General features: G+C 48.6%; 1 protein-coding gene across 6 annotated transcripts in view; it reads right to left on the bottom strand.

The window, feature by feature from the left end:
- SMARCC1 (SWI/SNF related BAF chromatin remodeling complex subunit C1) overlaps window positions 1–15403 on the bottom strand; it is an 873495-nt gene that overhangs the window by 40290 nt on the left and 817802 nt on the right. For 4 of the 6 annotated variants that reach the window (XM_078662530.1, XM_078662533.1, XM_078662532.1 and 1 more), the window contains exon 28: window positions 552–2535. In XM_078662530.1, the coding sequence (XP_078518656.1) occupies window positions 2426–2535 (110 nt within the window). In that variant the 3' untranslated portion in view covers window positions 552–2425. Of the gene's footprint in view, window positions 1–551; window positions 2536–15403 lie in introns of those variants that run through there. The other 2 variants (XM_078662531.1, XM_078662534.1) reach the window with 1 other exon arrangement.

Genomic DNA, 15403 nt, shown 5'->3' with positions numbered 1-15403 from the left:
ACAATGGAGCCACACGGCACAACCTGTTGGCATTCTGGAACGCTGCTGAAGAATTCTCTGAATCCAGTCTGGTGCCAGTGAATATTCTAAAGTTGAGGAATCAAAGATTAGAAGTATCCATCAGAAATACTTTTTATAATATGAATGAAGATCTCAACGTGTACCTTTCTGCTTCTGAGCATCTAGGGGAATATATATGCAGGCTGCAATCCACATTGCTCCCAACTGGGTGGCCTAGAAACTACACAAAAAAATCAGCAGCAGTGCATTTGCATGGCATTCCCTTATAACTGGTGTCCTGGGGATCAAGGAGACTGGGCTTTCTTAAGAGTTAGTATAAAAGTATTGTATAGGTGTGCATAGAAGATCTGCCCTCAAAACGCAAAAATAATGCTATGAATAGATGGAAGATTCCAACACTGCAGGATAATAACCCACTGTCTCTTCTAAGCTTAACCACCAAAGGGCGACCGTTCTTTATCTCTCATTACGGACCTGCAGTGCAAGTTGTCTGATATCGAGTTACACTTCGGAAATGAAGACAACAACTGTTTAATACAAAAATCCACTTTTTTATTTCACAAAACTGGGTGGTTGTGTAGCTGGAATAAACTTGACCACGTACTTATAATGTGCTGCTGAAAAACAGAAAAGTGAAAACACTGAATGTTTATCATTTACATATAAACAATAGCTCAATGAAGTTCGATTCCTTTGCATACCCTTCACCAGTACAGTAACAAAAACATTGCTGGATTAAAAAAAGAAATTTGATTGACAATATAAAGACCAAGTTAAAAACCTGAGCAGGTATTTAACAGACAACTATTTAAACTAAGAATTTCTGTACTGATGAAACGACTGGATGGACAACTATTTTGGTACTCATATGGAAGTGTATTTGGTTAAAGAATGGACAACCACAATGGTAACAACTAGTTCAACATAGGCGCAAAGAAACACTTCCAACAGGCACTGTGGACTTCTTGTGAAAATGCAAGAGAAGCAGCTGGGGAGAGGGGTTTGGAGGTGGAAATGCTACAAAGACATGAAACGTATACAGCTGCAGCACAAAAAACAAACATCTGTGTGTGGGACAGTCAACAATTCCTTTTTAGTCACAAAAGACAAGGTATCCAAGAATGTGTACATATTTCGTCAAATATGATGCCTATTTTGAAAGAATGACATATTTAAAAAATCAATACAAAAAAGGAATAGATTAATAACTCTTTCAAATAATCCAAAACAATGCTTTTAATGAAGGGGATGGTGACTTAATTTGCTGCTTAAGAAACCAACAATATCGATCCCACTGTTAAGCGACACTATTAAGGATTAGAAATCGGTCTCCCATGCACAGCACTGAGACACAAATGCTCCAATACTTTAATGTAATGCTTCGCAATAAGTGAAACTGCAAACCACTCTACAGTACCCTCAATTTAAAAACAAAAGTACCAGTTTGACAGTACTTTCCCATGCCGTCCAGAAGAGGTAGTTCTCAGGCTAACACAAACATCTTAATATCCCACCCAAGCTAACATGTTACCAACATGTTACTGCTATGCAGAATATTGTTGTCGGTTTTAAGTATAATCTTTTTTTTTTTTTAAAACACAGATGACATAACAAAAGAGTGGCAGTAAATATCTTAGTGGAATTCCACACTACATTTTTCAACCTGCAGAGACATTGACAAATGTACAAACAATTAAAAACCATAGCAAACAAAAGATGCAGTTATTTTTTGATAGTGTCTTCTGCACAATCAGTTAATGGTGATTGACGATTTACACTAGCTAAGGGATTTACAATGTCAAGAATCACCCAATTAAGAGATTTAATACATTCTGAAAATGACAATCCATATTATTAGCCTTTCTCCTGTCCTCCGTTCCTCTAAATTACTTACAAATGTTCATCTTGTGGTCATATGTCTGAGCATTACTGTTACAAAATCTGATCATTTTATACAAAATCAACTATCGAAAGGAACAGTATGTACGCATTGTAAATTGGATGAATGTCCAGAGAAAGAAGAACAACAGGCTTTTCCAAAACTAATAGCTAAAAGGTTTGGGTGAACTAGAAATAAAAATGTTAAGGCTATAGAAAATTTGCTGGAGCTCTGCTTCAACACAAAGCTCAAATTAATATACGAAGGAAGCAGATACAAGACAATTACACCCATGCTAGCAGAGGTGGGTAGTTGACAAGTTGGAAATCACCAGTCTAAAGATGTTTAAAACATGTCTGGTCCAACTCAAAGTCAAAAGCATAGGCTGCTTTTACAAGTCACACCTCACTACAAGTTGTTTGTGTAGGTTGAGTCTCTCAACAGGATTAGGCGGCATAAAAATTGGAATTCAAGTGTGTTACTACATTTGAAAAGAAAAAGTTCTCCCCAGTCCTCGTTCAGACCTCATGGAGCTGCTGATGAGGCTGGTGTCGCAGGAGGGGGTGTAGGACTTTCAGTCTGAGGAGGCTGTGGTGGTTGCTGCTGCTGCTGTTGTTGTTGTGAAGGCTGAGGATCTGCCAAAGGAGTAAAGAAATATTTCCATAACGGAGAAGACATTTTTGAAAACAAAAATACATGCAAATATGTAAAAGGCTTAAACAGCAAGTAAATTGCTTTTGAAGATTTTTAGTTACAAATTAAAAATTACTCACTCTATTTACATCTATATTTTATGTCCTTATACTTTAGTCCTAAGAATGGGATTTTCTACAGCAAGTTTCTTAGTATTATGAGAACTAGGAGCACAATGCACATAATTTTCTAGAGGCAGGAAATAGAAATAACAGATATACAGAGCAAAGATACGTCTATCAGCTGGCTGATCTGAAAATCCAAAATGACTTTAAAGAAGGAAAGAAGTGCAGATTGCGATGAAAAAATAAGCCACAAGTTTATCAAGTGGGAACAAATGACTAATCGAAAAATAGTTTGCTGAAACTGTGGTGACCTAAAGAACAAGTTACTTACCTTCGGTAACGATATATCTGTAAGAAACATTAGTTAAATTCCTTACCTTAGAATATTCCTCAGGCGCCCGACTGGATCCGGAAAAGTTTGCGTAGCAGTTCCCTTGCGCGTCGGTAGGCGGCGTCTGCGGCTCCGCGTCCGTCGTCGGCATGACATAGTCGGAGTACTTAGACGCCGCCCTCGCGCGCTGACGTCAGTTCTTATACACAGCTTCTCCGCGCCAGAAACGCAGAGCCATGATAAAAACCAACACTGGTGCAATGAAACTAGGGCCCTGAAATGAATGATCTTAACACTAGATATTGGTTCGCGGAACGGGGAGGATGGGTGGGGCGGTAGGAAATCTAATACTAACTACTGTTTCTTACACATATATCGTTACCGAAGGTAAGTAACTTGTTCACCTGAAAGAAACATGTTCGTTAGAATCCTTACCTTAGAATAGATACCCCAGCAATACCAACCCCGGTGGTGGGTCTGCGAACCAAGATCACACCAGAATGTCCCGGAGTACAGAACGGCCAAAGTAGCCATCTCTCCAGACTTGACTGTCCAGGCAGTACTGTCTTGCGAACGTGTGCAGCAAGGCCCACGTAGCTGCCTGACAGATGTCCTGCAAAGGGACTCCCCGACCCAGGGCAGTAGTAGCCGCCGTGGCCCGAGTGGAATGGGCCCGCAGCCCAACAGGAGGCTCCTTCCTCGCCAAAGAGTAGCAAATCTTGATGCACAAGACGACCCACCGATTGATGGTTCGTTTGTGCACCACCCCACCCTGCTTAGCACCCACGTACCCAACAAAGAGTTGGTCATCCACCCGGAACTGGCGTGTGCGATCCAGATAATATGAGAGCGCACGTTTTGGGTCCAGACAGTGGAGCCTCTCTTCCTCTTTCGAGGGGTGAGGAGGCGGAAAGAAGGTGGGCAAGGTGATGGACTGCCCGATGTGGAAGGCTGTGACTACCTTGGGCAGGAAAGAGGGTCGCGTCCGCAACACAACTTTGTCCGGATGGACAGAAAGGAAGGGAGGTTGTGAAGAAAGGGCCTGGAGCTCACTCACTCTCCTGGCAGAGGTGATGGCAACCTGGAATGCAGTCTTAAGAGTGAGAAGACGAAGAGGACAGTTATGAAGTGGCGCAAAAGGAGCGCACATCAGATAAGTTAGAACAAGGTTCAAGTCCCACTGCGGCATCACGAAAGGAACAGGAGGAAACATATGACTGATTCCCTTCAAGAACCTATTTACAACGGGGGACTTGAACAAAGAGGGCTGATCAGGTAGTCTTAAGAAGGCGGAAATGGCAGAGAGGTAGCCCTTAATAGTGCCCAGAGCAGAGCCCTGCTGGACTTGAGAAAGGAGGAAGAGGAGAACCTCAGAAAGGGGGGCAGAGAGTGGATCCACAGCCATTGCTGTGCACCATGCCACAAATCATTTCCACCTGCAGGCATATACCGATTTTGTGGAGGGACGCCTGGCTGCCAGATTTACATTGCAGATTTCAGGAGGCAAGTCAAATGGCCTCAACTGTCGCCCCTCAATCTCCACGCATGGAGTTGGAGACTGGACAGGTTCGGGTGGAGGACCGTCCCCTGCTGCTGCGACAGAAGGTCCTGGTGAAGAGGCAGACGAATCGGGGGATCGACTGACATGCTGAGTAGCTCAGGATACCAGTATCTTCGTGCCCAGTCCGGAGCCACAAGGATGACCTGGGCCCGGTCGCGCCTGATCTTCTTCAGCACTCTAGGCAGCAGTGGTAAAGGCAGAAAGGCGTAAAACAGACCGCAACTCCACACGCGATGAAAAACGTCTCAGAGCGAGTGCCGCCTTGGAAATTCCAACGCGCAGAACTGATGACATTGCGCGTTCTCTTCTGTGGCGAATAGATCTAACCAAGGCTCTCCCCATTGCTGAAAGAGACCTTGTGCCACGTCCGAGTTCAGACGCCATTCGTGATCCATCATGCATCGACGGCTGAGGTTGTCCGCCATGGCGTTCAGGGAACCTGCCAGGTGTTGAACCACCAGGGTCACGCCCTGATGTTCCAGCCACTGCCAGAGGCGCAGAGCCTCCTGGCATAGGGTCCACGACCCCACCCGCCCTGTTTGTTGGCGTACCACATGGCGGTGGTGTTGTCCGTGAACACCTGCACTACACTTCCCCGGACAGAGGGAAGGAATGCCTTCAGCGCAAGCCGGATTGCCCGCAGCTCCAGAAGGTTGATGTGGAGCCGGGACTCCGCCGTAGACCAGAAGCCTCTGATCTCTGCCTCTCCCATGTAGCCCCCCGAGCCAAGGAGGGACGCATCCGTCACAACTACATGCTTCGGTTGGGGAAGGGAGAGGGATCTGCCGCTGACCCAATCGCGGTCCGTGAGCCACCACTGCAACTGTCTCGCAGTGCCCTCCGAGATCCGGACATGGTCGGACAGGTTGCCCTGATGCTGGGCCCACTGAAACTTCAGGTCTCACTGCAGAGCCCCCATCCGCCACCTGGTGTGAAGGATGCAGGAGGTCATCAGCCCCAGAAACCGCAGCGTCAACCTGACCGAGACTCGGGATAAAGGCTGAAAGATCAGAATCAGTGACTGAATATCCCGAACCCGCTGTTCGGGAGGATAAACCCAAAACTGCGCCGTATCCAGAACCGCTCTGATGAAGAGGAGCCTTTGAGAGGGACACAGGTGCGACTTCGGCACATTGATGGAAAACCCCAGCAAGTGCAGGAGGTCGGCCGTAATCTGAAGGTGGCTGACGACTGTCTGGGGCAAGCCCGCCTACAACCAGTCGTCGAGGTAGGGGAAGACTGACAGCCCTAAGCTGCGCAGATGAGCTGCGCCCACCGCCATCGCTTTCTTGAACACCCGTGGGGCGCTGGTAAGGCCAAAGGGGAGCAGGGTGAACTGAAAGTGCTCGTGGCCTACCATGAACCGCAGATAACGCCGGGGATGTGGAAATACGCGTCCTGTAAGTCCAACGCTACCATCCAGTCTCCGGGGTCCAGGGCAGCTAAGACCTGAGCCAGAGTCAGCATCTTGAACTTCTCCTTCCGGAGGAAGCTGTTGACGTTCCGTAGCTCCAAGATAGGGCGTAGGCCCCCTTTGCCCTTCTTGGGAACCAGAAAGTAGTGGGAATAGCAACCACACCCTACTTCTGGCCCAGGAACGGCCCTTCGGACGATTTGCAGCACCCACCTGTCCGAAGTGATGGTACGCCAGTGAAGGAGGTGATGGCGGACCCTGCCCCCCACTGGCGTTAAATAGGCCTGAAAGCTTGGACTAGGAGGGCTTTGAGGCGGATGCTGCGGGTGTGAATGTGGGCTGGCCGCGCCGTTGTACCCTGGCACCACTACGGTGGTTACCACGTCCGTCGCCACGCTGGATGTAAGACTGCGGCCCGTGGCTGGCAGGACGTGAAGGGGCGCCCCTTCCTTGGCCACGAAAGGAGTGAAAGGCAGACTGCTGCTGACGCTGGCCCGAGAGGCCCAAGGACTTGGCCGTAGCCCTGGAGTCCTTGAAGCGTTCAAGCGCATGATCTGCCTTGCCACCTAAGAGGTGGCTGCCATCAAACGGCATGTCCATGAGGGTGTTCTGGACATCGGCCGAGAAGTTGGTGAACCTCAGCCAGACGTGGCGGCGAACCGCCACCGTCGTTGACATCGCCCTGCCCAGCGAGTCCGTGGTATCCAGCCCACATCGTATAGAATACCGAGCTGCGTCTCGTCCCTCCGCGAGGGCTTGAGCGAGCTTTGCCCGGGCCCCCTCTGGAGACTCTGGCAGCACAGCCGCAACCGTATCCGACAGAGTGGGTATAACGGCCCAAAAGGCAAGCAGTGTTGACTGACCGCAACCCACAACTGAGGGATGAGAACAGTTTCTTACCAAACTGTTCATACCATTTGGATTCCCGATCTGGGGGTGCAGTCGGGAATGCGGATTGGGAAGTAGAGGCCTGGATAACCCGGCTCTCGGGGGTGGGGTGGGTGGACAGGAAGCTAGGGTCGCCCGGAGCTGGGCGGTTGCGCCTGGCAACGTTCCTATCTACAGGGGGGTCTGTTGCGAGCCTGGACCAGGTGCCCAACAGGACGTCCATGAGAGCCTCATTAAACAGCAGTAGAGGCTCCGGAGAGCCAGTCTGCGGTTTAAGGACCTCAGTGAGGATGTTAGACCTCACAGTAGCGACGGGGAGCGTAAGCGCCAAGGCCTTGGTTGCCCGCGTCAGCACCACACTATCAGCAGCCCCCTCCTCCGTAGTCACGGTAGGAGGGGAGACAAAGCCAGTGTCAGGGGAGGTATCAAGACCACTGGCCTCCCCTAGCTCCTCTGTCCAGTCCTGGAAGGACACTCAAGTGTCAGAGGGTCCTCAGACCCCTCCCAATCCCCTTCATCCTCCATCTCCTGAAACTCAGGGTCAAAGGATGGAGCCGGATCAAAGAAGAAAGATTCTTCAGCCGGCGTCGAATGCGGCGTCGGTTGACGCCGGTCCTACGCCGGATCCGGATCGAGAGAGGGATCAGGGACGGCGCCGGGGGTGACACCCTGGGGGTCGACGCCGGCGGGGTTGTGAGGTCGACCAGCGGCGACCCGGATCCGGATCCAGCGGGAGCCTGCAGCGTCGGGACCGAAGTCGCCGACGGCGCCGAAGCACCCGACTGTGCCGGAGCAACCGGCCCGCTTGGACTCCCAGTCGAGGCCGCGGTGCTCAGAGGCACCGCGGCTCCTGAAGGAGGAGAGAGGGACCTCATGGCCATGAGGAAGGCCTCGATCTCCTCCGGCGTTGCATTCAGCCCAGGGACCTGCGAGTATGGAGCTGGCTGCGGCGCCTGCGGCTCCGGCAGAGCCGGTGTCGCCCGAACCCCCGACCGCATCGCGCGAGCGTCGGAGGGAGTCAGAAGAGCGATGGCGTCTCTTCGACTTCTTGTCTTGACCTCTTACTTGAGGACTTGGAGACCGACGAATGGTGTCGACTCGTCGAGCTTCGATGACTGTGGCCCCGCGACCAGTCCCTGACCCCCTCCTGGACCGGGACCTCGAGCGGCGCGGGGCCGACTGCCAGAGCTCGAGGCGCTTGCGGACCGCTCCCGCCTAGCCTTCGACGTCAAGGCCTGGCAGTCGGGGCACGACCGGTCGTCGTGGTTGGCCCCTAGGCAATACAGGCACCAGCAGTGGGGATCGGTAACCGACATCAGTCGGTTGCATTCGGTACAGGGCTTGAACCCGGGCAATCCCTACCGGCACCGAGAGTCGTGAAGACTCGAGAAGAGATCAAAAAGAACAAAAAAAGTTTTAGTCAAAAAATGACTAAGGTACTGCTTTCTCCGGACCTGCGCTAGCTGGCGCGGAAAAAAGAAGAACTGACGCCAGCGCGTGAGGGCGGCGTCTAAGTACTCCGACGACGTCATCCCGGCGCCAACGACGACGGACACGGAGCCGCAGACGATGCCTACTAACGCGCAGAGGTACTGCTACGCAACATTTTCCGGGTCCAGTCTGACGCCTGGGGATATTCTAAGGTAAGGAATCTAATACTAACCTGTTTCTTTCAGATGCGCTATAGTGCGTTGTCCGCTTTGTCACTGAATAGGCGACGGCCATCAAAGGGCATGTCCATAAGGGTGGATTGGACATCCCCGGAAAAATCAGTCGACCTCAACCAGGCGTAGCGACACAGGACTACAGATGTGGAAATCGTCCTGCCTAGTGAGTGGGCAGTATCCAGCCCACAGCGGATGGTAAGCTTCGCTGCGTCTCTCCCTTCGGCAACTGCTCGAGAGAGTATGGCCCGGGCCTCCTCCGGGCACTGAGGCAGCACTTGCGCAACCGTGTCCCACACAGAGTGGGTGTAACGGCCCGACAGACATTAAGTGCTTACCGACCGCAGTCCCAAGCTGGAGGAAGAAAACATCTTCTTCCCAAGATGGTCCAGCTTTTTGGATTCCCTATCAGGTGGAGCGGTAGGGAATGTGCCCTTGGAGGTGGAGGCTTGTACTACTAAGCTCTAAGCGGTGGGGTGTTGGGAGAGGAAAGTGGGGTCGGCTGGGCGGTGGAGTCGGGCAATTAACCTATCCACAGGAGCCCCTGTGTTGGGCCTGGGCCAGGTGCCCAAAAGGATGTCTGTCAGGGCTTCATTAAACAGAAGCAGGGGCTCTGAAGAGCACGCTGCAGGTTGAAGCACCTCTGTCAGGTTAGTCCTGACTGCCACTGTAGGTAGCGCGAGGTGGAGAGGCTCGGTCGCCCTACGCAAACCCACAGCGTAAGAAGCTCCCTCCTCTGTAGCCACTGTAGTAGGAGACAACATGCCAAGATCTGGGGAGGTATCCAGACCACTGGCTCCCCCTAGTTCAGTGTTCTTCAATCTGTGGGGCGCGCCCCCCTGGGGGGCGCAACACCATCCCAGGGGGGGCGCGCACTCCACTACAATCTGACCTTTGTTCTGTGCCTCGGTGCAAGTCTTCTTGGAGGACTCTGGTATGTGAAAGGGGGAAGGAGGGGAGGTCGATGGGGCACGAGGTGCCCGTTCTTTTGTATTGCTAATTCTCCCAGGAGGGGGTTAATTCACAGAGCTGGCAGCTTCAGCTGCAGTGGGAGGTAAGGAGTCTCTTCTGCTAAAACCGAAAGCAAACAGACACACTTTCGGTTTTAACAGAGGAGACCCCTTGCCTCCCACTGCAGCTGAAGCTGTCAGTTCTGTGAATTAACCCCCTCCTGGGAGAGATAGCAATACAAAAGAATGGAGACAAAGTTTCTGTTGTGCCGGCTCCGGCTGCTGTTGGGGGAGAGGCTGCCTGGATTGGCTTTGATGCATTGACTGTCGTGTGTGTGTGTGTGTGTGTGTGTGTTGGGAGGGGGGTGTCTGTCAATCCTGATTGTGTTTCTTTGGTGTTTGATTCTTTGGCTCACTGTGCAATGTGGTGGCTTATAATATCTGCTGAATCTCCATCATATATTGACATTGAGGGGGAATTGGCTCCCCTTTCTCCCTTGTCACATTGTTGCTGGACCATTCATTGCTATCCCCGAATTTCTGTGCCCTACTGCCACAACTCCTCAAGTGTGGTACAATATTGCTCCCTAGTTGGACACCGGAACAACCTTCTCACTCTAACATTCGATACGCAGATACAGTTATGTTGAAAGGCTTTGGGGCCCTGCCATATCAGTCTGTTCTGGCTGGTGGAGAATTCACTACCAAGCCCATTGTAATTAGATGGGTCACTTAAGTCGTATAGCAGTTTAACAGGAATAGGGTTATGCAAAAAAAATGTCCATAGGACATCTGGCTTGGCACTGCCCCTTTCTGCATTCTTTCTTGGGATCACTTCCCGTGTTCAAGTAGTAGCTGTACAAGTTGATGCATAACTTCTCAACTTACCGTTGATGTTCTTTGGTGCTTTGCTCCTAGGACCGGATGCTCCCCAGCCCTCTCAGGGACTCAGATTCACTTTTGACTCTTTCTGTTATAGTAACATAGTAGACGGCTACTCCAAACTGTTTTATACTAGGTGAAGACCAAAGGTTTTGTGACCAAAAATTCTGTGCTTACATTTTGCGTTAATGATATCCGTGATATATAAATAACACAGTGCTCATCCATAGCATGAACAGTGACAGTTGTCTGCTTCGCTCTTTGCTAGAATTGTAATAGATTTAATGGTACTCCTGCTTAACTAATTCAGCAGACCTCTTCCACTCCCAATACTGAAATACAAAACATCTATTACACCTCATTCAATGTCCGGATTGTTGCTTTTTTCAGGTATACTTTATTATGTTGTCCTGATGATTGTATTTTGGCTAAAGCTAATAGGTCAAAACATTGCATGTGGTCAAGTAGCACACGTATATTATTCTCTGACCATAATATAATTGAAGATCTTGACCAGGACTCAGGAACCTGACCAGTCACCTGCTTATTCTAGTTGGGATGACTACTTAATTCTTAAAGATGCTTCTGTGCACAATTATTCGTTGACACTTTGGACTGAGAACTGCATAGCTCATAATTCACTGATATCATGCTTTATTGTATCATTAATATCATGTTCATAAAATGTGTGCGTTTCTCCATTTTATATTTACAATTAAGCTGTTGCTCAAGAGTCATACTAGTAGCCGGAAAGTGTGTCACTGGTGCCAATTTTTTTTATAATTTATTGAGTAGAACCACTGTTCTGATAGACTTTTTATCTATCCAAATTACTTCCCTAACCAGGTTCCTGTTTGTACTGAGTTATCTATTTTTAATTACGTGTCCAGAGCCACAACTGTCAGCAGCATGAGAAAATAGAAGTTGGTAAGGAAAACAAAGTAATGTTCTGGGTTACGTGGAAGAAGATGACATCAGGCTAAGGGCACCTGCTTTAAAGCTCCCACATCATAAAATCAAAGCTGTTCCCAAAAATACATTTGGCCCACAGGTCCCAAAATCCTTAAAACGTCCCTGAAAGTTTCTTTTAAAATTGCATAGGCAGGCACGCAAAATGCCAGCCAGCCATGAGTTATTTAAACAGCTTGCAAATTGCTAAATATGGTTATATATAAGAAGTATGTATTCATTTGTAATGTTAACGAGCTCCTTGTCCCCCTTCTTTTTGTTAATTCATTTGTAATGTGACTTTTCTATCTTTGTTCCCTTTTATTATCAGTCATGGATCATTCATGCTGCTCTAGAAAACAATTAAAAGTTATTTCTATTTATATTTGCTGTTCAAAGTATGCACACACAAGTGTTGAAAATACTGCTTTAGGTGACTGCTTATTTTTATACCATATGTGACATCAAAATAATGAGCTGGCAACCCTAATCATAAGACTGAAGTTTGTTGAGGGATCAGCACATTATTTATTTCCTCCACCCTGATCCCTGGTTACTGCCATAATAGCAATAGTTTAACACATTTGAAACCCTACGCTGCCGTCAATAACATGCTGAGTTACTTCAAGTGTCTGGGAATGCACCCTGCATTCAGATCACTCACTCCTCATTCTCGCCCTTCACTTTCACTCTCACCCAGTACTCACACTGATCCTGAGGCACTCACACCATTTCCCCACTTACCCTCCACTCACAGTGATCACTCTGCACTCACAGCGATCACAATGCGCTCACACTGATCACCATACACTCACACCATTCACCCGCTCACCCTGCACTCACACTGATCACCATGTTCTCACACCATACACCCACTTACCCTTCACTCACAGTGATCACTTTGCACTCACAATGCACTTGCGCAGTTCACCCTGTACTTCACCCTGCAGTCACACAAGCACACTACTCAACCTGCACTCGTGACACTTCACTCACCTGTCCTCCTCACTGTTCAATCTGCAATTTCCAATAAGCCCACCACTAACCATACATTCTTTCGTCCCACTCTACACGAACATGCACACCCAAATTCATATGGTCGCCTCACTCACTCCTGTACACAAGTATGGGCATGTCGTGCCCCATTAAAGGTTTTCGTCCTAAATTACAAAAGGAGACATCTAAATGCACTACAATCCAGCCTTCCAGGGGCCCCTTGATAGAGACAGTTCTGTTTTTGCCCTGATGGACTGGAATAATTCCTAAGCAGATTCTTGCAAATACCGTTTTGTTTAATTTCTTTTTAATGTAATTGATGTGAGGGAGTCTATTACTATTTGTAGAGAAATGTGTTTGTTTCATGCAACAACCATAAAAAAAGTTAGATCCATGCGGGTCCTCATATATGAGAAATTGGAGGATATCACAGATATTATTCACTGTAAAATTTGTGGGCGGCTGCTTTGTTACAACAGTGAAAACACATCACTATCTCTGAATATTAGTTGTAAATGCTTTTAGAATTTCGACTACAGTGCCTGTGCACCGTTAGTAGCCTGGCTAAATAGGGTATGACAGAGCTAAAAATAAATCATTTAAACTCAAACCTGTACTGAACAGGGGCCCCCAGAATAGTTTTGGCCCAGTGCAACCAAATCCCTAACATGTCCCTGCCATCACAAAGTCTGTCAGACAACATTACTCTGAAGTAAACTAGACATCATTAATTTAGTATTAGTTCTATTTTTTTTAAACATAAGCCTGACATGTCCCCAACACCCACTACTTCAGGCAAGCAACTTATTGTACCACTAAGGAATTCTCAATGAGATGTTTGTTCAGCTCCTTCTCTGTGGACTTTCAACTGTCTTCGGATCCATAACTGGTTGGTGGGCAATTATCCCATTATAATGCTGCCTAAAAAGTTTGTTAATGATTTCTAGAGAAGATTTGTTTCTCTTGTACTTACTCTGATCTAGGGAGTGCTCGAAACATCTGACAACACTGTCTCCCTTACAGTCCCTGTCTTGGCTGAAAATGTCTGCAGAATATTCAGCTTTGGGAGAAACTGCTATCAAAACTTTCTTGCCTTTCAGCTCGTCCTATTTATGCGAGATTGGGTTCTCAGTACATGCGATATTTAAGACTAACTACCGTTCAAGACTGGATGTGGAGCACAACCTGAGGATGGCAGTAGCAAAATTCCATCCACAGATTGACCGTCTCTGAAAAACAGTCACACCTGTCACATTTAAGTTGGTGGCGTTATCAATCCATGTCATGTGTAAAACAAAGCATCCTAGTAAAAACAATTTGCGCACACTTTATCTTGGAAAGAGATGTTTTGAGCTGTGTAATAAGCCTCTGTCATTTCACCACATCCACTCACAAACCTGCAGTTTACTAAACACTCTTATTGTATTGAATGTTAGTCGCTCAATATGCCCGGAAAGTGCCCGTGGCGGTCGAGTCCAGAAATTTCTGCCAGGTGGTGGGGGGTCCAACATCTAAAAAAATTCAGCTGGGGGGGCTCAACCTACAAAAGTTTGAAGACCTCTGCCCTAGTTCCTTCCTTCAGTCCAGTTCATAACCCAACTGGTCAGTCAAGGGTCTCCAGACCCCTCCCAGTCTTCCTCCCCTTCCTATGGCTGCCAATCTGGTCTGAAAGAGCCAGGGTAGAACAGGGGCACAAAAGTACCCGTCGGCGCTGGATCCTGATTTGGTTGACGCCGGTCCGGCTTGGTGTCTACCTCGAGGTGGAGGCCGGGGTCGTCGGCTGGCGACACAGCTGACACCTGCTGCGGACGTAGTGCCGGTGGAGTCGGCGCCGGTAGAGGTGTTACAAGGTCGACCGGCGCCGATCCGGATCCAAGCCTGGATCCAAGGGGACCATGCGGTGCCGAGGCCGAAGCTGCCGAAGGCCCAGGGCCCCCAGCTGAGTCGGACTGCCCAAAGATGGCGTGCATCGCTTAGTAAAATTGACGAAGCTGGGCAGGGGTCGCTCCGGGTCCCTGAAAGCGAGAGAAAGCCGGTTTCGACCTTCAGGCTCCTCACGCAGAGCCACGGGAGGAGCACCACCCGCATCCCTCGTCGCGTCTGCCGACGGACGTGGAGAAGTATAAGAGCGACGATGCTTGTTCGACTTCTTGTGCTTCAACAAACCTGACCCAAAGTGCGAAGACTTGGAAGAAGAATGATGGCGGCTCTGTGACCGGTCCCTCAACCTCCTACGTGACCAGGACATCGAGCAGCGCAGACTCAACTGCTGGGCCTCGAGAATTTTTCGGGACCGCTCCCACAAAGACTTCGGATTCATGGTCCGGCAGTCGGGAAACGACTTGGGGTTGTGGTCGTGCCTCAGGCAGAAGAGGCACAGGCGGTGCGGATCCGTCACGGACATGAGTCGGTTACAGGAACCGCAAGCCTTGAAGGATAAGTTACTTACCTGTAATCCTAGTTCTCTTCCAGGGGTATCCTCATCAAAGTCATAAGCACTGAATATTCCCGCCCACGTAGCTCCACAAATATGTATGCACATATATCATTTTTTCTCACACCAATGCAGCCCCAAAAATGAGGCAAAAAAATTTAAATAATCATACATATACTGAATTAGCAATGAAACAAAAAACACATTAGGCCAAATAGCCCTTGTACTCTGTGTTTTAATGAGCAAAAGACTCATAAATCTTGTAAATTGCCAATAAATATACATTGTTAGCCACAGGCTGCATTGAACAGCAATAGCATAGAAAATGAAAGCATTTTCAACAAAAACTGGCACCGTGCCTTTAAGGCAGCCATGACCCCTGTCTTCCCATCATGCCTCAGGGGTGACAGTTAGGTCAGTTGTTCTTTGCATAACCCTGAAGTCAGGGCTCAACCACAAGTCATAGAACAGACCACTCATTTACCTGGGGAGGCGTGTGGGTGTGCTTAGGACTTTGATGAGGATACCCCTGGAAGAGAACTAGGATTACAGGTAAGTAACTTATCCTTCTCTTCCAGGGGATCCTCATCAATAGTCATAAGCACTGAATAGAATAGCAAGCCCAAACACCACCTGCAGGTAAATGAGAAAAACATGACCCAACCAAAAAAACATCA

This window comes from Lissotriton helveticus, chromosome 10 (genome assembly GCF_964261635.1).
Source record: "Lissotriton helveticus chromosome 10, aLisHel1.1, whole genome shotgun sequence".
Lineage (NCBI taxonomy): Eukaryota > Metazoa > Chordata > Amphibia > Caudata > Salamandridae > Lissotriton > Lissotriton helveticus.
The sequence above is the reverse complement of the archived record's forward strand: the minus strand, read 5'-3'. Positions and strand labels throughout refer to the sequence as shown.